The sequence below is a fragment of the Topomyia yanbarensis genome, chromosome 2 (genome assembly GCF_030247195.1).
Source record: "Topomyia yanbarensis strain Yona2022 chromosome 2, ASM3024719v1, whole genome shotgun sequence".
Lineage (NCBI taxonomy): Eukaryota > Metazoa > Arthropoda > Insecta > Diptera > Culicidae > Topomyia > Topomyia yanbarensis.
Genome location: NC_080671.1, coordinates 446366908 through 446390979, shown reverse-complemented (window position 1 = coordinate 446390979; position 24072 = coordinate 446366908). Strand labels below are relative to the sequence as shown.

Sequence of the window (24072 nt, the reverse complement as noted above, 5' to 3'; positions counted from 1 at the left end):
CTTGCTGTAACCTGAAGAATCGAATAAAAAAATAGTTCAAACTTTGTAGGTTTTCTGAGACATTTGCAAAAATAACAAACATTAAAAATTTTACGCCCAAAAGACACTTTTTTGCAATACACAACATTTAAGGAAGTTATGAGCTTCAATTGGCTTATGTAAAATCAACAACATAAAATTCTAAAATAGTTAAAATAGTAGCCCATTATGATACAAATTCGTTTTATGAACTCACTAAAAAATATAAGTATGAGTCCACGTGGACTATTTCTATACCCCCCATCCTTCTCTCCATGGACAAGCGTGGACTTTTTCGTACTCCCTACCCTCCCCTAAATTGTCCACGTGGTATATGGATGGCCCCTAAGGCGAAGGTACCTTTCTCGATGTTTTTAAAATCTGGAGGTACGATAGGTCACTATATTCGAGATTAAATTAAACTATGTACACGCCTAGAAAATCACTTTTATTTGAAGAGTAATAATACGGCAGATTATTTAAAAATAAAATGGCGTCATTCAGGTAAGAAATCTGAAGTGGCAAATGATGAGGAAATTAGGGAAACTGTGAAACGAAATGTTGAAAAACCATACTGCTTCAGCAGCTGTCTTGCTTTGACTTGCGAATGACTTCGTCGGTATCCTCGTCGCCGCCAGAGTGTGGAATTGAAGTTGTTTATTCCGGCTCAGGTGATTGCTTGGCTTTGAGACGATAATTAGTGACTTATAGTGCCCCCAAATAGCTGACCTATCGTGCCCCAAGCGTATGTTTCATGTTGATGTCTGTATTTTTTCAAAAACGAAAATTTCGAAAAACAAGCACAATACTCCAGTTCATCATCAATTTTTATGTAAGAAAAAACTCACTTGACATGCTTTACATTGATTAAATGTACTCTACTGAGGACGAAAGACAATGCGTTTTCGCAGAACAATGTAGCTGATCCACAGTAACAACCAAAATAACAGTCGTCAATGATGTTCTCTACCGTGTAACTAATTCACACAAGATGAGCGACCTCTGCAATAACATAGCACAGATAGTGCCCTATACCTATTGTACCTTTATACCTATTTGACCCCGTTCTACTCTACCAATAAAATGTAATATTTTATGAAAGCCCTAATCGACAAGATATTCATTTTCTGACAACATCGTTATAAAACACTATTTGACAACGTTAAATTAGTAAAAAGAATCATTGCGTAAAACAGCAAGAAGTAGGTATAATACTCCCATAAGCGTGAACCCCTTCGTTTGTCTTATTTGCACTTATCGAAAATGGGTCGTTGAGCTTACGCGAGAACAAAGCGGGTAAAAGGATACACCAGAAAATGTATCCCGTCAGCACATGGATAAAAGGATGAAAAGCCCGACAAAGCCATCTCATTATGTTGGCAACCTCTTTTGAATAAACCAAAAGCGAAGGCTTCGGTTACTTTTATCTTGCTACGAATGCACACATACACATACACATACACACAAACACATACATACGTGCTTGAACAACGGAACCAACTTGTAAGGAACGACAAAGACTGAAACAGGGCACGGCAATCGACTGCTGAATCAATTGATCTGTACTTCTTAGCGTGGATTTCATTTCTTTAATAGCAATACTGGAGAGAAGCATACACTAATGTACTTAGTTGTTACTGGTGCTACCCTTTATGTGCGATTTGTGATATCTTCTTACAAAGCACTTCTGTCATGCTGATTTAAAGACTAGCTGATCAGGTTGTGATAGAATGTTTCTGTAATATTCAACTTTACTTACAACAAATTTAACTCCTTTATATTTAATGAATCAGTAATTTGGTACGTTGATGTCTTTCACAAAGCAATCTAAACACTTTTCAGTGAGCCAATCGTGAGTTGAAAACAATCGAAGCAAGCCGTTCACTCTAGTATGTCCCGTCGAAACCTTTTCAAATCAGACGAATCCTTAGAAGACCGTTAGGACGTTCGGCATCGCAATCACCTTCCCGGACTCGGTTTTTAAAACATTAATTTATTCATCTTAAAATTTACATCATCATCATCATTATTCATCTACGGAAACGGTTTTGATTATGTACAAGATCACCTACTAAAGCCAAACGTTCGCCTCTCACTAACCGTTGCCATATCCATCGGGGCGCGTAGCCGCGTCAGCTCATACCCATAGACAGCAAGTATTGCAATCATTCCACCGACAACCGACAACGAAAGTGGCCCCAAACCGGATCCCAACCGCAATGCCATCTGTCCGCTGGTTTGCATCGCCGCCGGATGCTCACCTGGCGAAAGTGTCAATAGAAAGAGACAGAAAAAGATAGAAAGAGAGAGAGAAAACAAACATCCTAAACAATGGCCAACGGCTCGCGGCTTCGACGAAGTGCGAAGCAAAAACAACTCACCATGCAGCACGTACACCTGTACACTGGCTGGGATGGCACCAGCTGGAACGCACGTGTAATTGCCAGAATCGTTCACGGTGGCCTTAGTCAGCAACAGTCGGCTGCTGGTGCCCGCCTCGGTTTTCTCCGTCTCCAGGCTGATTCCACCGCGAGCCGAGTCGAAGTTGACGATGGATGTTCCGTGATACCTAAAAGGGGGGGGGGGGCAGGGGGTGGTTTTAAAATTTGATTGTTAGTATTACGTTCAACCCTTGTCGAGTACGTCGGTTGATAGCGACTGGCAACGGTGGGGCAATAACTAAAGCTCGGAACGGTACTTACCAGGTTATTGACGATGCGTGGAAATTGACCACACAGGACAGCGAGATGGTACTGCCTTTCCGTACGTGAGCCTCCTGTGAGCCGAGGATTTTTGCACGGGCGGCTGCTTGCGATGGGGAATGAAAAGGGGGGCAAAAGTTCAACAATCAATTAGATTATTGCGGACAGCGCACTATTCTCATTCAGTCAGTCAGTATCTTAACTTACCGGTTACATGCAGATACACGGCCAGGTTAATCTTCGGTTCGGTGTTGACCTGACACTCATAGATTCCGCTGTCCCGTGGTTGGGCGTACGAAATCTTCAAATCCCAATCGTCGCCATCCGGCGGATGATGAACGGCGAATCGCTGATCCCCGGTGTAGGTGTGGGTGCTGGACGTCAGAATGTGCAGATCCCTTTTACGCATCCAGGAGACCTACGAGAACAAAAAAAAATTTCGAAATTAATTGAGTAATTTTTTTGTGCTCTGCATCGTTTAGTGCACGTAAAACGAACAGCCCCGAAAAACCGCAGATGTATGAAATAAATAAATTCAATTGCACCGTTTCCGGCGCGTTTCTTTTTACGACTGTAATAATCTCGGTTAGCGCGAGCAAACCATCAAAAAGTGTGTCAGAGAAGAGTGAAACTGCGTAACGACGAACCGTCTGGTCTTCTGCCGGCTAGCAAATTCAGTTACACACCCATCCAGATGATCTCTTTTTGTGTTGTTCCTGAAAACACTGAGGATGGAGAATGTGACGTGTGACAAAGTGCGTGATTTTTAATAGGTACCTTCTCCATCGTACGCTTTCCTATATGATGCGCGCCTGCTTGGATGTGCTGCTAGCGGAACTTCCTAACGAACTCAAGTGCGTTTCAAACGGGTGATGGAATTTTCAACTTTCGCTGGTCTATCATCAAAGTGACAGCTAAAAAGTTAAACAGGGACGTGGCTAGAGAGGATGTTATTTCGCCAGTTTTATTTACAGGTTCCACCAAGCGTCAAAAAACAGCCTGTACGGTGTTAAAAACTTGCTGCAGCTTTCAAACATACGGAAACAACCCATACATGTTATGATACCAAAATGTTCGTAAGTATTTGAAAAACAAGTTTACGGAATTTTGATGATAATTTATCAGTCAATGATTTATAATATCCTCACAAGATTCCTAAGAATTCTGAAAACTCCTTTCGTCGGTTTATAGCTTACTATCCAATTTAGTAAATCTCACTGAAAGCATATTTGAGTCAACTGGGGAGTTTTTTTCGTCGGCATCTGTCCGAACTGAGTGCCAGAGCCAAAGATTCCCCAACAACACATGGATCGGGACCAACTGCTTTACCCCCCCCCGAAGGAGGATGTGACTACAGAAAATTTCAGCAGCCTCGGCTGGGATTGAACACAGACCTACCGAATCCGTATTTATACAAGGAACAAATTCCAAGAATGCTGTTGTTAGTTTATAATCCAACAAACTACGATATATTTACAAAATTGAATATAATATTTACAGTACAGTTCAGTGGCAGCGCTAAGGGGGGCGAAGGGGGCAACCGCCCCGAGCGGCAAAATCAGGGGGCGGCATTTCCTACTCAAAAAATTTCTATTTCATTTTTAGTAATTGTTCAAGTTTCATTAATCACGATAAAAATCAAGTGCGGGTGAAACGCTTGAATTTATATTATTTTCTCATTTAATGACAATTGGGTCATTAAATGAGAAAAAAAAGTCGTTTTTACATTTCTTATAAAAGAAATGTATAGAATTCGCTCAAACTTTAAAGATTTTTTCCGAGGCCCGGAGGGCCGAGTCTTATATACCAATCGACTCAGCTCGACGATTTGGGACAATGTCTGTGTGTGTGTGTGTGTGTGTGTGTCTGTGTGTGTGTGTATGTAACGGACAAATTCTCATTCGTGTTTCTCAGCAATGGCTGAACCGATCTTATCCAAACCAATTTTAAATGAAAGAACTAAAAACAGTATGAACGCTGTTAATTTGTTTTTCATTCTGATGTTTAGTTTCCAAGATATGAATGTTTGAATGCGCAAAAATGGCGTTTTTTGCAGTTTTTTTGAATTATCTGCCGAAATTGACAATATAGAATAACAATTTATATGCTTTTAGACAGCTTTAACGAATACCTTTCGAACAAGCTATAGATTGTTGAAATCGGACTATTATCAAAAGATATATTTAACATTAAATGCGGACGAAAGATTTTTATCATTTCCCATTGCCAGAAATATGATCAAAAAAAGGTAATCTATTATTAACGCCAAAATGGCTTATTTTAGGTCAATAGTATCTTCGGAGAATTTAATGGAGGTAATATGCCCTTTCTTTTGGTATTGTGCTTTTGCTGATTAATCCCCCTATGAGTGAGATATTTTCACAAATTTTCTTGGAAGTGATTATATCGAAATGATGCCTTCAGCAAATTTGTAGCTCTTACTTTTGCAAATAACTTTACTGAAGACTTCAAATATCTATTTTGAATACTTTAAAAGTTATGGCTTGTTGTTTGTGGATTACTTTGTCGCCTATTTATTGTTCAATATAGTAATAATCCATTGAAATAAGCCAAACATTATTTCGATAAAACGAATTTTGTATTTCATTTTTCTATCTACAACCGCTAGAAATAATCACCGAACACTTCCAAGTTGTCTGGAAGGAACTTGATAACTTATCAGTGCAAAAATGTTCATTTGTGCGAACCTTCTGACTGCAATTTTTCTAATTCATGACCATCGGATCGATCTGAAACATATTGGAAAATTAAAAGCGAAATAACTAACTCCAAGCAACGGCGTAGCCAAGGGAAGGTTTTGGGGTTTAATACCATACAACGCCCCCCCCCCCCACCACACCCACAAAAAAAATGGATTGAAGTTGAAAATTTATTGATGCAGACTGATTTAATTCAATATTACAATAACAATTATCTGATCCGTACATTGATATTCTGTTGTTGCAAACATCATGAGGACTTTTGATAAATTGTCGGAATGGAGTCCTGATATGTAACTGATCTTTTGGTCTTGATTTCACAGTTGTCTAATTGCATCAATATCAAAATCCTGCCTGAAAACATTCCAATAGAAAATTCCAGAGTTCTGTTTCCAATCATGATCCTCAGATTTCTTTTCAAATTGAGCTCGTTTTTGTAGAGATGTACTGTAATAAGGATCTTTATTTAATAGGAAGCGAAGTAAAAATTGATTTAATGTCTATGAAACATAGAACTGCGCACCAAAAAATGCATAACTTTCAACATTTGCTAAACATGTTTTTGCCTTTCTCATTCACTCTAAAATTCGTCAATCTAATCCCGACCGGGAGGGCCGAGTGTCATATGCCAATCGACTCAGTTCATCGAGATCGGAAAATGTCTGTGTGTATGCATGTATGTGTGTATGTGGAAAAATATGTGACCTCTGTTTCTCAGAGATGGCTGGATCGATTTGCACAAAGTTAGTCTCAAATGAAAGGTACAACCTTCCCATCGGCTGCAATTGATTTTTTATTGATTGGACTTCCGGTTCCGGAGTTATGAGTTGAAGAGTGCAATCACACAGCAAATTCCCATATAAACTGAAATGAAAAATTTTCAAAATCAAATTTGTATTTTTGATGCCAAATGACTTTATAATGCATGAAACATCGAGATTTGATGTAAACTCGAAAAAAATAATGTTTGACAAAAATTGATTTTTTTGGACTTTGGTACATTTTTGCCTTTCTTTTTTTTTATTTCGATTATAGAGGTTTTAACCTTGAGGTCATTCGCCTCTTCGTGTTAGAAAAATCTCTTGTGAAAAATTTCTAACCCTATGTGCGGGGTCGGGACTCGAACCCAGGTGCGCTGAGTACAAGGCAATCGATTTACCAACTACGCCACGCCCACCCCCTTTTGCCTTTCTCATACAGAAAGGTTATGCAATCACTCTAAAAATCGTCAATCATACCGGCCCGGAGGGAGTATGCAGTGAGTGGTTGCTACTTTAAAAATAAAACTAGTTTAAAATTTCTTAACAAGTTGAAAATTTTCGGCAGGACCCGGACCTCCCGGATCTTACTATGTGATACTGAAACATCGCTTGAAACCAGCGGCGGTCAGTATCTCAAGATCGTGGCTGTCGATCCATTGTATGTATGTGCAAATCGTACTGAACATGAAATATTCATTTCCACCATTTTATTGAACATAACCTTCGTAGTCTGGACAAGTGAGACAAGCACAATTGCACCACTAGGTGGATTAAAACAGGTTTATATTTTGGGAATGCGTCGAGTTGAGACGCAAACGTAATATGAATAATAACGAGGATAACACTTTCCGAATGTAGAGAGAAATTTATGAAAAATGACGATTTCCATTCGATTCTAGCAGGTCCTGATCGATTTTGATGAGAATTTGATTTTTGTTGTATGAACAATTATATGTATAGGTCAAACGTTCAAAAACAGTAATTTAAGGTCAAGATAACATCATTTTTAAACCGCCAATTTCGGAGGTTTAGTATCTTCGATGAGTTTTACAAACGTTAAACAGCGCATCATTTGATAAAATAATTTTGGCGGTATATCGTCCAAGAAGTATTTATGGTGAATTTTCTCAGGTTAATATTCATGACTACAATAAAGTCTCAACAAATTCGCTAAAAACACGAACTCTGTTACTATTTTCTGAAAAATTAATTCTGCATAATTTTCAAACTTCAAAAATTACGGTTTCGGAATTATGCCGTTTGGACAGTTAGATCGATTTTCACCAAACCCCCACCAACTGTAAAATTGGTATTGTAAAAAAACGTAAGGGCGATACTTCAATGCTGATAGGTGGGACCGAAAAAGTAAACAATCGTCAAAGGGGCGATACTATCATTTTGTCAATTTCAATAGCAAACACAAATTTTAATTTAATAATTTCAAATACTTCATGAAGTTTTGGGTTTCGATCACTGAATCATGCAATCTAGGATGTAAAAAACACAATATTTCTTAAATAGGAAATAAAACCAAGTCTGGAAATATTCACTGTAGATTTTCTTTGAATGGTGTCACTGCTAGTATCGCTATTTTCCAGAAAAAGCGTTGATATTTAGGTCTCAGTCGCGTTGAAAATTTGAGTAAAGTATAAACTTCATTCCGATTCAAAAAAAAAATCGATTTTTTGGCTCAGTACAATATACATAACCCCTTTAGGAAAATTCAGTTTTCCCAGCACAATGCATTGATTGAGGAATTTAGATATTTTATTAACAGAGCATTGGCAATAATTCGTTTGTATGTCTATTTTATGGGCCATTTTTTCGCTTTCCCATTGATTTGGTTTGAGATTTCTAGCACTGATGTTGTCCTATGCTGATTTGAGCGATTCTCTGTGTCCTGCCACAATCCCATGTAGTATGTGTTATCAAAAACATCGCGAAGCATCAAGTTTTAAATGTTCTCATACGATATAATATCAGAAGAGAGTGATAAGAGTTATAAGAAATGTCTCATCACACTGTTAGGTGGATTAAAAGCGTTTTTATTACTTACATCGATAAAGCTGATTTTCGTGATTGCAACAATATTTTTTTCCAACTCAGGAAACGTGAAAATAATATTAAAATTTAAAATAAAGAAATATGTTGACAGTCTGGATTTGACACTATAGGAAGGATTTGACATATCAAATTTCACGACAAATGATGCCCTGTCAGAAAAAATTAGGGCATGTTTTCTCGGTTTTCCCGGAGGGTTATTTTTATTTGACATAAACACCAACCATTGCATATAGTTTTTTTTATTTTGGGTGTTGTCCTGATAGGCCAGATGTAAACAACCGCAGTTTTCCTATGTATGGTTGCCAAGTTTACATAAGATTTATTTTAAAAAACAAAAAAATCGTTTTTACGTATTACAACGAAATTTTTTTTGAAATAATGTTATATTATGTATATTGGACCTAAAATTTATCGAATGGAACGGAAAACTATACATAGCTTAATGACCCAATTAAAAAAATAGGGGGACGACGGATGCGATCGAACAAAACTATATACATATTGATCAGTCTCAAAAGATACAACGGAGATGAGTTTCCGAACGTACTTGTAGTAGTGTGAGTATGCAGACTAATTTATTGGAATTAAACCAGGGAGCTCTACCATATACAGGTCGGACTCGATTATCCGGGGATTTCAAAAAAATCTCACCCCGGATAATCGAATCACCCGGATAATCGAATCAAACTTTTTTTGTGTTATTTTATGAATTTAAGCTGTATTTGTAAAGAAATTGAAAATAAAATGATCAGGGTAAAGTTTGCTATTAAGGAAAATGTAAATGTACCTATTTTGGCCCCACCCGATTTTTTAGAATTTCAAGGAGTGATTTGAATTTTTAGTTGGTTTTCATGTATTATTTTTATTGGCAACGAGTTAACGGCATGTATTAGTTGTTTATAGATATTTGTGCAAGAATTCGAAGACAAACTTTTTAACAAGGTGTGCCTTCTGCAATACAGGTCAAACTCGATTAACGGGGGCTTCGATTTTCCCGGGGTAAATGATTCGATTACTCGTATACTAGAAAAAAAATAAAGTAAGTAAGCTGCGGGTCGTCGGTTTTCGGCACCAGTTTAGTGTAGGTGGTGGTGTCACATATCCCAGCTAACGTTTCTTTTAACCCTCATTCTAGTTAGAAGAGTGCACGTTGTATAAATAAAGAGATCCTTGTCCTTGTAGCATCATTTAGTTGACCAATGTCGTACCGGATTGTCATGTGATCACTACGCACTACAGACACTTTTTACACGGACTATCGAAGTGTCAAAAATTGCAGCCAAACGGACTGTCAAAAAGCATGAGGGTTTTGAGAGGAGAAGTGCAAGAGGAATCCCATGTAAAGCTTATAGGAGCTTCGGTGATGCCAGTTTACATTCATGGTTGCTAATTTTACTCTCCGCTAGTTTGTTATATATAGTGTCTGTACTACGCATGTAGTCTTCGGAAACTCTCCCATTCATGTTTGTCATCAGCGAAGAACTACAGAAGGTTACGTAGAAGATAGGCTCTCGGCGGCTGCAGAAAGAAGTACTGCTGGCGCCCTCTTTACATAGCTTTACTTAGCCTAACATCAATTTTTGCTTGAGCTACCCAAGAATTGAAATCGCCTCCAGAGACTGCCGGGTCTCTTATCAGAATCTTGTTAACCATTTCTTGACCAACTTTTTTCTACCGCATATACGGTTCCAAAACTATTTTTTCTTAGAACTGTTGGAATCATGAAACACGAAAAACCTGGTTTACTAGATTGGTACTTCTTTCGCAGTGCTAGAAGCTGCTCAATATTTACCTTCCGATCAAGTCCAATTTCATGAAAAAGGGATAATGGAAGAAGAGCAATATTGTGTCAAAGTCCACTGGAACTCACAGTAGAATATTCATCAGAATTATACACCGGATTACATTGAAAATAGGAACATGATTCTATCAGCATCTTGAAAAAATCATAATCTTCAGCAGAATGCTGTTTTGAGCAGGATTCCATCAGACCTTTGAGAAGCTTTTCTCTAGAATCCTGCATCAAAATTCATAGAAAAAACCATAGAAATACGGATAAGGATTCAATAGAAATTTTAAATAGATTCTATCGGAATGCTAAGAAAACTTCGATCAGAATCCTAGAAAGTATCCATACAATCCTGAAAAACATGTCATCATTATCCTAAGAGAGTGCCAGAAACCGACCGAGTAAGTATAAGTATTTATGTTTAAAAAATGCCTACAGTTATCGATATGTGTATCACAAGAAAAATTTACTTTTAGTTTAAAACTAAAAAGTATCATATTTGGCAACACTGCCGTAAAAACTAGCATTTTTTACAGATTCGTTGAACAAATCCTTCAAAAATCATCCCTCTGATTAATTCTAGTGCAAACAGTACCAGAGATATAATCTGAAAAACAATTATTTTTTTTGAAACAATTAGTTCAAATTAGGATTGTTCCCATGGACCGTGGGGTGGTTAAAAATGACACAATAATTTAGGATGTTAAATGTTGGCTGTAGATGAACAATTTATTCAAAATTAGTTCCAATCCGTGAAGGTCGATCCCAAGTTTTAGTTTTTTGGTCACTTTGCGCGGAATGACCCATATGTAAGCTATTTTTGAGGTAGACCAAAATTGGTGAGGAGGACCCTTAGACCCCCAGAAAAAAAGTTTTATTGACTGCAATGATCGAATTAGCACTACAATCAAACATTCTAGTTGAAATTTGAATTTTTCTAGAAACACCCGGATAATCGAATCATTTTCCCCGGATAATCGAATCACGGATAATCGAATCCCCGGATAATCGAATCCCCGGATAATCGAGTCCGACCTGTAAAGGGTGTTTGGTTCATTGTTAGGAATCTCTCGAGGCGTGATAGAGAATCATATTTAGCGAACAAATCGTTCTACACAAACTATCAATTCTCAACTGTTACAAAGTTATTGAACTGTAAACAAGTGTCAAGTGTTATTGATGAACTGTAAACAAGACAAACAAGTGTCTTTAAATGTCTCTACCTCAAAAAGTATACAAGTAGTGCGTTTTCAATCTTTTAATTCCATTGGAAAGGAGCTTCCTTTCCTGTTACGTGTAACGGCTGCGTTGGTCCAGCATCGTCGATAAGACAACCATTCAAAGTGTTCAATAGAAGGTTAGTTTCGTGCGCTAGCGTACGTTATTTGATCGAATGTTTTTTTAGGAATGAGTGGATCCGAGAGTCTAAAAAGTGACCGGCTGTGAGAAGCAATCCATTCCGTGATCGGAATGATCTGCATGGTAGAAAGAATGCTTTTGGATTGGTTGAATGGCCTCATATGTTTTATTTTCAAGAAGGACTACAAACTGGAACATAATGTCTTCCGAGGCATAACGATCCTCAATGCCGCCTACAAGGTAGTCTCTCGTGTTCTTTTGAGGAGACTGCGTCTGTTGGCTGAGTCCTATGTCGGTGTATATCAAAGCGGGTTTCGAGAAAGACGATCAACGACGGACCAATTGCGACAAATCCTGGATATATTCCGGGAATACAACTTGTGGATTCACCATCTGTTTGTGGATTTCATGGCGGCATACGATTCAGTAAAATGAATTGAACAGTGGCAGATAATCGTTGAACATGGTTTCCCGACGAAACTGATTAAGCTGATTTGGATGATACTGGATGGGATAAAATCAAGCGATACGAAGATCTGATGTGCAAAGGATCGGGACCATCATCACGAAATCTCATATGCTTCTTGGCTTTGCGATCAACATCGACATCATTGGCGCTGATCGCAGAGCAGTGGAAGAGGCATTGTTGCCTTTTAAAAGGGAAGCTCCAAGAATCGGGCTGACTATAAAGTCTGACAAGACAAAGTACATGGTAGCTGGCACAGAACGCGGCAGTCGTGTTGGGTTCGAAATGGAAACGATGGGGTACGGTAAACCAAATTGTATATCTCAGAACACTAGGGACATATTATAACGATGTTGGCCGCGAAGGAAAAATATATGTTGCTGCTGCGAATATGGTTTACGTAGTCAGCTAGAGTTCCACAGCCTAAGGATGCGCGCAAAACTTGCTCTATTCAAATGGGTGATATTCCTTTTTGCTCTGAACGGCCATGGATGTTGAAGGAAGCAGGGTATCGAGTGTTCGGCTTGTTTGGGAGAAGAATTCTGCGTTCAATACTCGTCAGCACAGTAGAAAATGGAGAATGACCCAGACGCACGGACCCCCAACAGTACCAAGTATTCAACCATGCTGTCATTGGAAGGCTAATAAAACACGGCACACTACAGTGAGCTGGGCATGTAGTGCAGAAAGACGAAAGAGAAACCAATTAAAGTTATGACAAGCAGAGAACCTGCAGGAGGTCGTCGATTTTGAGGCAAACCCCGCTCTCGCTGGCTGTGCACAATTGAGGAAGATGCGCGTGCGGTGGGCGTCCATGGAACTGGCGGTCCAAGATCGAGTAACCTGGAAATCTAAAATACATTCAGATATGATTCGAATTATCCGATTGTTAGTTTGTTAAGGGGAAATTTGATATTATGACAGATGCCGCCCTTTCACCTAGGGACGTTTGACAAGCAATTACGCACAAAGCTGAGGCACGAGCTAGAAGCTGGCGAACACTGGGAAGTATTCACTATTCGGCGATTTTGTTATTAATATTAAAAAAACTACAAATACTATTAAAAAATTTGTCGACTTTTGTACCATAATGAATAATTACAAGGTGCCGCAAAATAAAAAAAAAGAATGTACTTTTCAAGTGATCCAGAAAAGGTTGCAGGTCTGGTCAAATACAATACAAACCTACGTTTGGGTAAAAATGAATAGAATCTTAAAAGCTTGATTTATAGCATAAAACTATTTCTCGGGTCTAAAAAATTAGTAGCGCTGTCGTTCGTTATGTTCTTCTGTTAAAAGTATTATGCGGTATTTTCATAACAATCGGTTTATAAATGGCAGTATTATTAATTTTTTCTCAAAATTAGAAACTTGCTCATATGAACTTTTAAGGGGACTCGAACTCTTTTGAAAATTCATTATAAAAGGGCCGGCAAATTGATTTGTTGGCCCCGAGCGGCAAATCATCTCGCGCCGCCACTGGTACAGTTTACTATTTTTGTTTCTAACTTGAAAGTTACTCAAATACAAATGTTTATAAGCATATCAAAAAGTTAATATTTTTTAAACAGAGTTTATACAATATCGTTGATAGTTTCTCAATCAATTATTTACAATATCTTCACAAAATTGCTTGTACTACGGAGAAATCAACTTTTCAGTTGATAGCTTTCTGACGGGGCCATTCCATCACTGGCATTTTGAGTTTCTCCTCAATTTTATCTTTACCGCCTTTTTGGACTCCCTAACACGTTTAACTCCATCAGATCCAGCCACCGTGAACGCTGCGCTTCTTTCCTTCTAGTACCTGCAAGATTGGAGGTCTCCGGATACTTAGTTTACCGTAGAATCTCGTTAGTTCGTGATTCATTCTTTTCCTCCACATACCGTCCATACGTACACCGAAGAAAATCGTTCTCAGCATCCTCCATTCGAATACTTTGACAACTTGGAGGCAGGACGTTAGAGAGAACTTATGGATCAACATAAAGGGCCCCCAACCATAGTAAATTATTCTGACTTTGGAAAATTTAAACCGGATTCATATGTTTCGGCGAGTGCTTCATTAATATATATCGGAACAATATTATTGAAGAACTTATATAGAAAATAGTAAACGTCTTAATTAATTTCGTTTACGGAAAATCACTAAGTTGGTTTAGTACATAAAATTGTCTAATTCACTGATACCTAATTCCCAAAAATGAGCACTGTCTGCTAGCTTGGCACCCGATTGATTATATCGAATCGTGTACCATGAAATAGCTCTATCTTTAACATCCCGTCATGGTCCAGATTCACCCACATTACATGGTGTTTTAATAGTGTTTGTAGTGGGATTAAACCATGAAAACACCATCGACATGGTCCGGTAGATCCCATGTAAAAACTATATTTTGGTGTATCTATGGGTTATTGAGACAATTTTATGGTGTTTTGATTGTTGTAAATTTTTCAACGGACCATATTCAAGGTTTTTTAAGGAGTTGTATGGTGTTGGAGCCCATGAGAATTTGCTCGGGTTAAACCTATAGTGCTCCGAGACAATCTTGCGCCCATCGCCTTCAAATACCTCGCGTCAACTGATTTGACAAAAACTCCCAAAAAAATGTTCCCTCCATCATCTTCAAACACCTGACCCCCTGGGCCGGGATTAGATTGATTAGGTTTTTAGAGTGATTGCATAACCTTTCTATATGAGAAAGGCAAAATGTGCCAAAGTCCAAATAAGTCAATATTTGTCAATTTGGATTTGGCATCAAAAATGCAAATTCGATTTTGAAATGTTGCCTTGCCTTCCCCCCTTTGAGAATTTTTTATTTCAGTTTATATGGGAATTTGCTGTGTGGTCGCACTCTTTAACCCGTAACTCCGGAACCGGAAGTCCTATCAATAAAAAAATCAATAGCAGCCGATGGGAAGGTTATACCTTTCATTTGAGACTAAGTTTGAGCAAATGGGCCCAGCCGTCTCTGAGAAACAGAGGTACATTTTTTCCACATACACACATGCACAAATACACATACATGCACACATACACACATACATACACACACAGACATTTTCCGATCTCGACGAACTGAGTCGAATGGCATATGACATACGGCCCTCCGGGCAGGGAGTCCATTCGGACAAATGTCCATTCGGACAAATGTCCATTCGGACAAATGTCCATTCGGACAAATGTCCATTCGGACAAATGTTCCATTCGGACAAATGTTCCATTCGGACAAGTGTTCCATTCGGACAAATGTTCCATTCGGACAAATGTTCCATTCGGACAAATGTTCCATTCGGACAAATGTTCCATTCGGACAAATGTCCATTCGGTCAAATTTTCAATCGACCAAATCTTCATGCTGCCAGATATCCACGGCCAAATCTTCATTCAACCAAATGTACATCCCTGTGCACCGTCCACGCCAAGCAAGTGGCAACCGGCTCACTAAATCTGTGGAGAACGTGCCTAATACAGTAAGTCACGAACTAATGTTTCGACTTCATCTCATCAGTATCAGTAGTTCCATATAATTTCTTCTCACTATAATGCCTATGATCACAAACGAGTGAATCTATAGGGGATCATGGGGAGACTTGACCAAGCGTTAAATTCTATTTTTGACTATGGCGTCTTCTATTCGATTTTTAAAAAAATTTCAAAAATATTTTTATACTTGTTTCGATTCCTTAAGGTAATTTTTAAAATTTGAAATGAAAAATCCTTTCCTTACAGAAAATATTACGTGATTGATAAATTTGCATTAAATGATGTAATTTTTAATCAAACTTTGTACGGACATATCTAATCGACTACTAATTACTATTAATGTACTAATATATCATCTTAATATTTGTGAAGCAGTGAAATGAATTTACATAAATTGGAACATTGGAATAGCTATTACTAGAATTTGCATGACATTGAACGCGATAACTAATGTTGGGGAGATTTGACCAAGATTTTATGGGAAGACTTGACCAGATGGCAATTAGCTGAAGAAAGATACAAAATCCCACCTCAAACGTAAGTCTTTATATTTTAGTATTAGTAAACAAAGTTAGCAATAGTAGGACTGATTTCGTGACGTGTGAACATGCAATGCAAACAGTACAGTTAATTCTTAAAAAGAAATGCATTAAGAAAGTCGAAATTTATCAAATGCAACCCTTTTATATTTGTACTGCTACCTAAGGATCTTGAAAATATGGAAAAAAAATAATTACAGTATGGTTTATGTCATTATTTTTGTTATGATTTTTCAAAATTCTCTTGGTCAAGTCTCCCCACGCCTTGGTCAAGTCTCCCCACAGTGAGGAGACTTGACAAAAAAACGATCACAGAAAAGCTTTTGTAACTTATCAAAAATTAAATTAAAAATTCTGCAAACAATCATGAAGACGCACAGTAACTTTGCACATTATTTCTCGATGACTTTTGAGGGATTGAAGGCTTTTTTAGAGATTTATGCAATTTTAGCTGAAAACCTTACAACATTTGAAGACAGTTTTTTTCTTCTAATTAATACCTAAGACGAGACATGCAAATAACAAAAAATCGAATGTCAAATGCAGCCAGTCCATTTAAACTATGTGATGTAAAAAGAGGGGCTATGTGAGACGAATGATAGAATGAACAGAAAAAAAAGAAAAAGAAAACATCTATCGGCAAGTCCCGTCCCAGATAAATACAAGTTAAATTTAATACAACATTGATGAACTGCCGACTGAATGATGCAAAATGCATCTGTTTCCTTTTCCTGAAAATTTGAAACGGGTTCCTTGTATTAAATTTATAAGTATTCTGAATTAAAAGATGCCGCAGGAGCCATAAAATTTCTTGTTCGCCAATCTGCACCCCGACAAAAATTAAATTTAAATAACAAGATTATAGATCGTATTCTTTAACAGGTTGAGAGCTTTATAGAACTGTTTTCTGGAGCATACCTAAAATAAAATAATCTGCTTCAATAACCGTTGTTGTAGCAACGAGTTCGACAACAAAACAATGTTCGAACCCCTCACCTAAACACCTCCTAACCACACCACTGCTGCAACCAGCCTCATGCTCTTTCTATGTTACGCTCTGCAGTTTTTAGTGGTGCTAGAATGATAAAGGCAAAGAGTGTAAAGTGTCTTCGTCATCTCCCGGAGTCAAGACACGGTCCAAGGGGCCTTCAACCGGCATCGGGTGCATATTTTGTGTCACAGGCCTATCAGCTTAATTGGCTTATTATAACTCAAGCGATGAAATATGATGGAAAAATTTTACCCCAGCTACAAAGCCTACCCCTAAGTTAGACCTCCTGCCGCCGGGTCGGAAGGGGTTCAAAGTTCGCCCCCTCCCCCAGTTCGAACGTCGAACAGTAATTGATCGTGAATCAAGTTGATAGACGTTACGTGAGATTTTGACGTTTTGCACCTTTTCCAAAGTTGGAGGCCGAGACCACCGCCGAGGACGACAGTATTGTGTTTCGTCCCAAAATGGTGCCATCGGAGCTAAGCATAGAACCGGTAGTAACTAGAAGCAGAGTAGAACTAATTAATTAGCGAGCAAATTATAGCCGCTGTGATTTAATCTTCGCCGAAAAGCCGCTGTCTAGTGTAGCGCAGTGGGAAGGTGTTTGTTCTTGTCAAATGGAGACGCCCGATCGGCGATAGACGCAGCCTACTACTGGTGATGCTCGGTGTTGGGTGGATGGAGGAAAATATGCTTCTCGCTGTCTTGGTATGAAAATTAATTTTGCCTACTACCGCCAGGTATTCGAATGGGTAGGCTAAGGGAACGAAAGCTAGTAGCGTCTAGTCATTAAAATTTAGAGGTTGTAAAAATAGCAAAAATAGCAAGTAAACTGCCAGCATTGTGCGTTGAGGATGGATTGATTGGATGTCCTAGCAAATGTAGCTGAATAATTAGATTGTCACTACATAGTAGAATGAACGGGTATAAATGCCTCCTCTGGAAAATAGCTGATATCAACGTTGAACATTACGATCTTTGCAGCAAATGTTCTCCTGTATTAGTTCAAAATTAGCTTCATAGTTTCCTAATAAATGGAATATATTATATTCTAGTTCTAGTATTCGTTAAGAAGGATATACATTTTTATGTGTCATGAAATTTTAACGATGTGTACTATTATTTATACGGAATTTTACACCCTTCATAAAGTGACTATAAATTGTTGATTAACTGCATATTGTGGTCCACAGCTCCTTGTCACTTTTAGACTGCTACTTAGCTTAAACAAATTCCAATACACCGACCAGGAACTTATACACTATATACTTCATTTCGATCAAATAAAAAAATGAGTAACTGGACTGTTATGTATTCACACATCTCTAATATGATATGAGATTTCGGCAAAATTTGATTGAATTGCGATGTGCTAATGTGATTTCGTTTATTCAGGTAGCTCCTGCGGATCTTCTTAAATCGCAATTTCGCACCGAAACGATGGTTCATCAGATAACAATTTCATTATATTAACGTGTTTTGCTATCAAAAATCACTCGTCTGAAAAATCAAATATCTACTTCCCACTTTACGCACCGAGAGCCACACTTGGTTGAACTTTTGTCCATGCAAACCGATGAAAAGTGGTTCCGAGGCGATGATAATTCGTGCAATTACAATTTCGCGGCACTTCGTTCTAGATGGGTAGGCTGCGAGAATTAATTACTTAAATCGGTTGCAATTGGGGAAAGAGCTCGATTGCTGAGTTTGGTCCACTGCCCCTGCCTACAGGTTATACGGAGGCGGGAAATTATTATTGCGAGTTTTCCACTTTCCATAATTGATTCGTTTGGCTTGAAAAGTTGTTTTTGTAAATGCTGAATGGTTGAAACCGTTTGGCAAAATGCTATTTGACCGAATGCCATTTAGCCGATAAAGTCATTTAAATCAATGAGTCATTTGATCGAATGCTATTAATCCGAATGCCACATCAGTGCTACGTATCAAACACCCTCCGCCATTGAATTTCTGGGAAATTCAAACAGTTTTCGTCTTATCTGTATTGTCATTGAGCGAGAATACCGCTACTTTGGCTGTGTAAAATCCTACTGAAGAGTGAAGACCTCATCATCATTTTTCGTGTTAATGTCTCTCGTTCTGCATGGGTTTCACATACTGTGCTAAGTTTCCATTGCAGTATGATAAAAAAAAAAAAAAACTTTTTGCGATTCTGGAATGTATACAAATTATGTCATACACACCTGATAGCATACTATGCGTGAATTTCCCTTGAATGCGATAATCCAGAAAAATAAACACTTGCTCGGATATTCGTAGCCATGTAATTGAACGGATAAGACGCATTTTTCATTCGATGTATATTCGTTCGGCTTCGAAGTTCTTATGCCTAGATAAATTAAGCTTGATAACTAGGGTACAAAATTGGCTTAGAGGAAATTAGGGACACATTACAGTAGGTACTACTCAGTATTCGGATACTTTATTAATTATGTAGCGCTGGTCTATAGTTGTGGTCGGATTTGGAAAGTTCTAACAGCGATTTGTTTAGAAAATACACGTGTTTCAGTGGGGAAAGTTTCTTCTAACTGATCAAGTAAAAAGTTGAACTAGATGGAAGACAAGGACAAAAAGATGGGTGAGTAATGTCAAAGACGTAAACGCTATTAAATTGAGTACCCTTAAGTTTTTCCCTTCTCCCTTCTAACTTGTGCCGTAAATTGTCATCTGAAACTATAAATAAATCGTTCATGATTTTTTTCAATTTGGCAAATAACAATCTTCAAGCACTAACTCAATCTCCTCACCCGCCAAAATCTATAACTAATCCCCGCTTTTAAGTAAGTACAAACCCAGTTGAGTCCGCCCGTACTTTAGAAATACCTAAGAAAGCATGTTATCAGATGCTTTAGTGATAAAAACGAATCACGTATATCCGAAATAAGAAATGTGTGTGCCAATACGTGCATTCAGGAACCAGGAATTAGTAGCGTCGAGCTTAAATGGCACGTTCCCCATGCTGATCGAAGATTTGTGCCTTGCCACGAATCGTCTTTTCATCATTTTCCTGATGGGAAAGATTGGGGAAGTGGTAATGTTAGGGGTAAGGAAAATAACGACACAGAACAATTAAAACAGAGCATCTGCATCCTCCGGAGGGTTCTGGACTAACGAAGTCAGTCGCAGCGCTAGCTCTAGCCAATTCGTCCACCCATTCATTTCCAGTAATACCGGAATGACCAGGTACCCATAGAAGGTAAATAGCATCTGAAAAGCTAAGTTGTTCGATTTGAATTTGACACGCGATTACTAATTTCGGTCTCGAATCTGCCGAACTAAGTGCTTTCAGGGCAGCCTGACTGTCAGAGCAAAGATAGATTCATTTACCACAAATTCCCTGTTGAAGTGTTGATTGTACGCCACACAGAATCACAAAGATTTCTGTTTGGAATACGGTACAGTGTAGATACTGTAGCGAATGAGACTGGATTAATCTCATTTTATGACAATAGACACCAGCACCGGCTCGGCCCTCCAACAAAGAACCGTCAATATAACAAACTTTAAGTTTACGCTCCATCCAGCCAGACAGCCATTCCTCGCGAAGAGGAATTCTCACATTGAAAGTTCCAAAAGGAAAACTACATGTGAGTGTAAGGTCACTGGGAGCAAGTGCATACTCATCCCAAGTAATCATTTGGGATCACAGTCTTGTGTGGCTACCCGAGCAGAGTCTGACAACAAATTGAAAACAAAACTTGATATTGTGATGTTCGGCAAGTGATTACTCAGGTTATTGTCGTTTTGGTCGTTTTAACGGTTAAAAGATCAAAATTGAGAACAGCAAAATTGTCCCGTAACATCAAACAGAAAGCTAATTCTGCTATCAGTGAGAGTAAATTGAAAGCTCATTGAGATGTTGAAAATTTTTTTGATAACAAAATATGTATTCATTTTAATGTTTTGCCAAAGAAATATAAACATGGAGAAATTTTCAAAGAAACAATAATAGCAAATTGAGATCAAAATTTGATGTCATATTAAAAAAATCTAAAACCGATAGCACAGTAAGATTTAATTTGATGCTATTATCAAAATATGAATTCTACTTGTTGTAATTTTGATGTTCGACTTTGCTCGGGTAGTTGCACGATCTATTGGATTACTATTCCAGAGTCCAGTAACTTTTAAACGGTATGAACAAGAAAGTGCTTCTTGTTTCAGAAACACATACATATAGTAGATTTATGTCCAAGAGTGCCTCTACAACAGCAGTGGGTGTTGTCGAGAACGCACCAATCATCGCCATGAAGACCATCTTTTGACGATGGTTTAACTTTGATTGGATTGTCATGACTTCTTCATTCTGCCACAAAACAAGGCACACGTATGCCAGTATTGGTCTAACAATTGTTGTGTAGATCCACTGAATGTACTTGGGTTTGAGTTCCCAAGATTTGCCGAAAGCCCGTCTACATTGGCCAAAGGCTATGCAAGCTTTCTTGATCCTGAAATCGATGTGAGCTGTCCAATTAAGTTTTGAGTTGAGAATTACCCCAACGTACTTTACTTGATCTTCGACAATAATTTCAGAGTCAAAAAACGGCAATGGACGAGCTCCGGTTGTAATCCTTCGTTGCGTGAAAAGCACCATTGACGTTTTATTTGGATTAACTGATAGTCCAACATGAAGACACCACCGCTCAACAACACGTAAGGCTTGTTGCATCAAATCAAAAAGTGTGTTAATGCGAATACCGGTGATCATTATATGATAATCATCGGCCAAACCATACGTCGGAAACCCAACCTCATTGAGTTTCCTCAACAAGCCATCGGCGACAAGGTTCCATAGAAGTGGTGACAGCGCACCACCTTGAGGACATCCGCAGACAATCAGTTCCCTTATCTCTACTTGTCTTAACGATGAGCACAGATGTCGGTTGCTAAGCATTGCGTGTATCCAGTTCGTGATATATGAAGGTATTCCATGACCTCGTGCTGCTTCCAAAATGGACGCAAAAAAAACGTTATCAAAAGCATCTTCAATATCGAGAAAAACTCCTAAACTTGATTGCTTTTGTGAAAAAGCTTTTTCAGTGTTGTAGACAACATTGTGTAACAGGGTGGTAGTAGACTTCCCCCGCTGATATGCATGTTGCATTGCATGCAGCGGGTGCTCGCCCAAGCTACCATCCCGAATGTAGTGATCGATTAAACGTTCCACTGATTTGAGAAGGAAGGAGGTCAGACTGATCGGTCTAAAGCTCTTTGCCTCCTCATAAGTGACACGGCCACCTTTGGGAATGAATTTGACAGTTATTTCCCGCCACGCTAATGGAATGTATCCTGTTGCAAGACTACAAGTAAGAACCTTTTTCAAAATATGCTTGAAGTGGAGTTTTGGAGGTTTTGAATGCAAAAGATTTAGGGCCGATTTCTTCACCCTTGCTTAGCGCTGAAGCCAGGTTTAAACGTACTAGTGAACCTGGTTTAAAAGATAAGTAAGGGTGAGGAAATCGGCCCTTCGACTTTTTCCTGAAAGTTTTTTTTTAAATGCAAAGAACTTAGTAGAATTTTGGTAGTTTTTTTTGCGCGGATTTCTATGATTGAAAACTTGACACATCCAACTGCAAGTCACTTTGCTTCCCTGGACTCGAACGAATCCTACACGATGAACTGAAAACTCGCAACATGAAAGCAGTAGCATTGTAGGAACTTTACTTGGTGGGATAGAATGTGTGGAAAAGCGGGCATCGAGCGGTTACATTTTACTAGAGCGACAAAACGAGTTGGGAATCCGCTTTGGAGTACTGGGCAAGATGCGCCAACGCGTAATCAAGTAGCAGACGATCAGCAAAATGATGTGTGTGGATCAACGGCCATTTCTACAACTACAGCATCATCAACGTGCACTGTTCTCACGAAGCGTGATCCGAGAACGAGAAAGAAGGATTTTACGCGCATTTGAAGCATTTCCTCATCAACGACATGAACGCCACCTTTGGGATCACCTGGTTAACAAACTGAGAACTAAATCGACGACGCTCTAATGAACAGAAGTTTCTTCTCCGACATCACTAATGTTCGCACCTTCAGCAGTGCGAATATAGATTCGGAATCGCCTACAGCAAGATAGTCATACCTAGGTGATGGAGCATCTGTACAGAGTTACGAAAATTCTAAGAGTAGGTCAATTGCTCGAGCAAAGGCTATGTGCGTCAGGCCGATATATAAAGAGATACTAATGGAGAGCTTCTCGCGAACGAGTGTGAGCTGATCGATAAGTGTATTATGACGAACATCGTAATAGCAGTAGACGACGAGAGTAGCGGAAGAATAAGCCTAGGGTGCATGTCCCTAGGCTTATTCTTGCGATACTCTCGTCGTCTACCGACAGCCGACGACAGATTCCCAGCGCCGGATCTACCTAAGATTCTTGAGGAAATCGGACGGTTAAGGACTGACAAACCGCTGGCAATGATCAATAGCCATGTGAGCTGCTGAAACACGGAAAAGAGGTGTTGGTTAGAGCACTTCACTGGGTGGTTTAGAAGATCTGGGAGAAATAGATTTTACCGGAATATGAAATGAGGAAGTAGTATGTCCCATCTATAAAAAGAGTGTTAAGCGGGATTGGTGCAACTAGTTACCGAGCAATCACATTGCTGAAGCCGTTCTCCCAAATTCTTTATTACAGCTAATAAGCGTTAGCAAGCAAGCTTGTTGAGAAAATTGGCATGTAATTCCCAAATACCAAATTACTTTGAAACTCGGAAAGGGCTACGGCAGGGTGTGATAATAAGAGCGATGATTGACACGAGTGGTACGGTTTTCCTGAAGTCCGTTCAGCTTTTTAGCTTCGCCGGTAACGTCAATATTGTGTCACACAATCTTGAGATGATGGTGGGGACGAACATCCGACTGATGGTTGAAGCAAAGCGAATTGAACTGGTCACAAATGCTTCAGACACAGTACATGAGAGTAAGAGGTTACGTCACCAACCAAGTAAATCGATTGATGGCGATGATATAGAGCTGGTTGATGAGTTCGTGTATTTGGGCTCACTAATGACCGTCAATAATAACACAAACAGAGTAATTTGGAAACTTATTCTAGCAGGTGAACGTTGTTACTTTGGGCTTTGAAAACCCCTTCGAACGAAGAATGTACGACACCGCATGACGATAACCTTCTACAAATCGCTCATTGGTCTC

At 38.8% G+C, this 24072-nt stretch overlaps 1 protein-coding gene across 2 annotated transcripts in view; it reads right to left on the bottom strand.

The window, feature by feature from the left end:
* Positions 1-1991: 1991 nt before the first annotated feature.
* Positions 1992-24072, bottom strand: part of LOC131685723 (hemicentin-2-like) — a 135411-nt gene continuing 113330 nt past the window's right edge. Inside the window, exons 4-7 of one of the 2 annotated variants that reach the window (XM_058969632.1) lie at positions 2928-3138; positions 2721-2826; positions 2400-2587; positions 1992-2279 (exon numbers count right to left, since the gene is read on the bottom strand). In XM_058969632.1, the coding sequence (XP_058825615.1) occupies positions 2083-2279; positions 2400-2587; positions 2721-2826; positions 2928-3138 (702 nt within the window). In that variant the 3' untranslated portion in view covers positions 1992-2082. The remainder of the gene's footprint in view (positions 2280-2399; positions 2588-2720; positions 2827-2927; positions 3139-24072) is intronic. The other variant, XM_058969633.1, reaches the window with a different exon arrangement.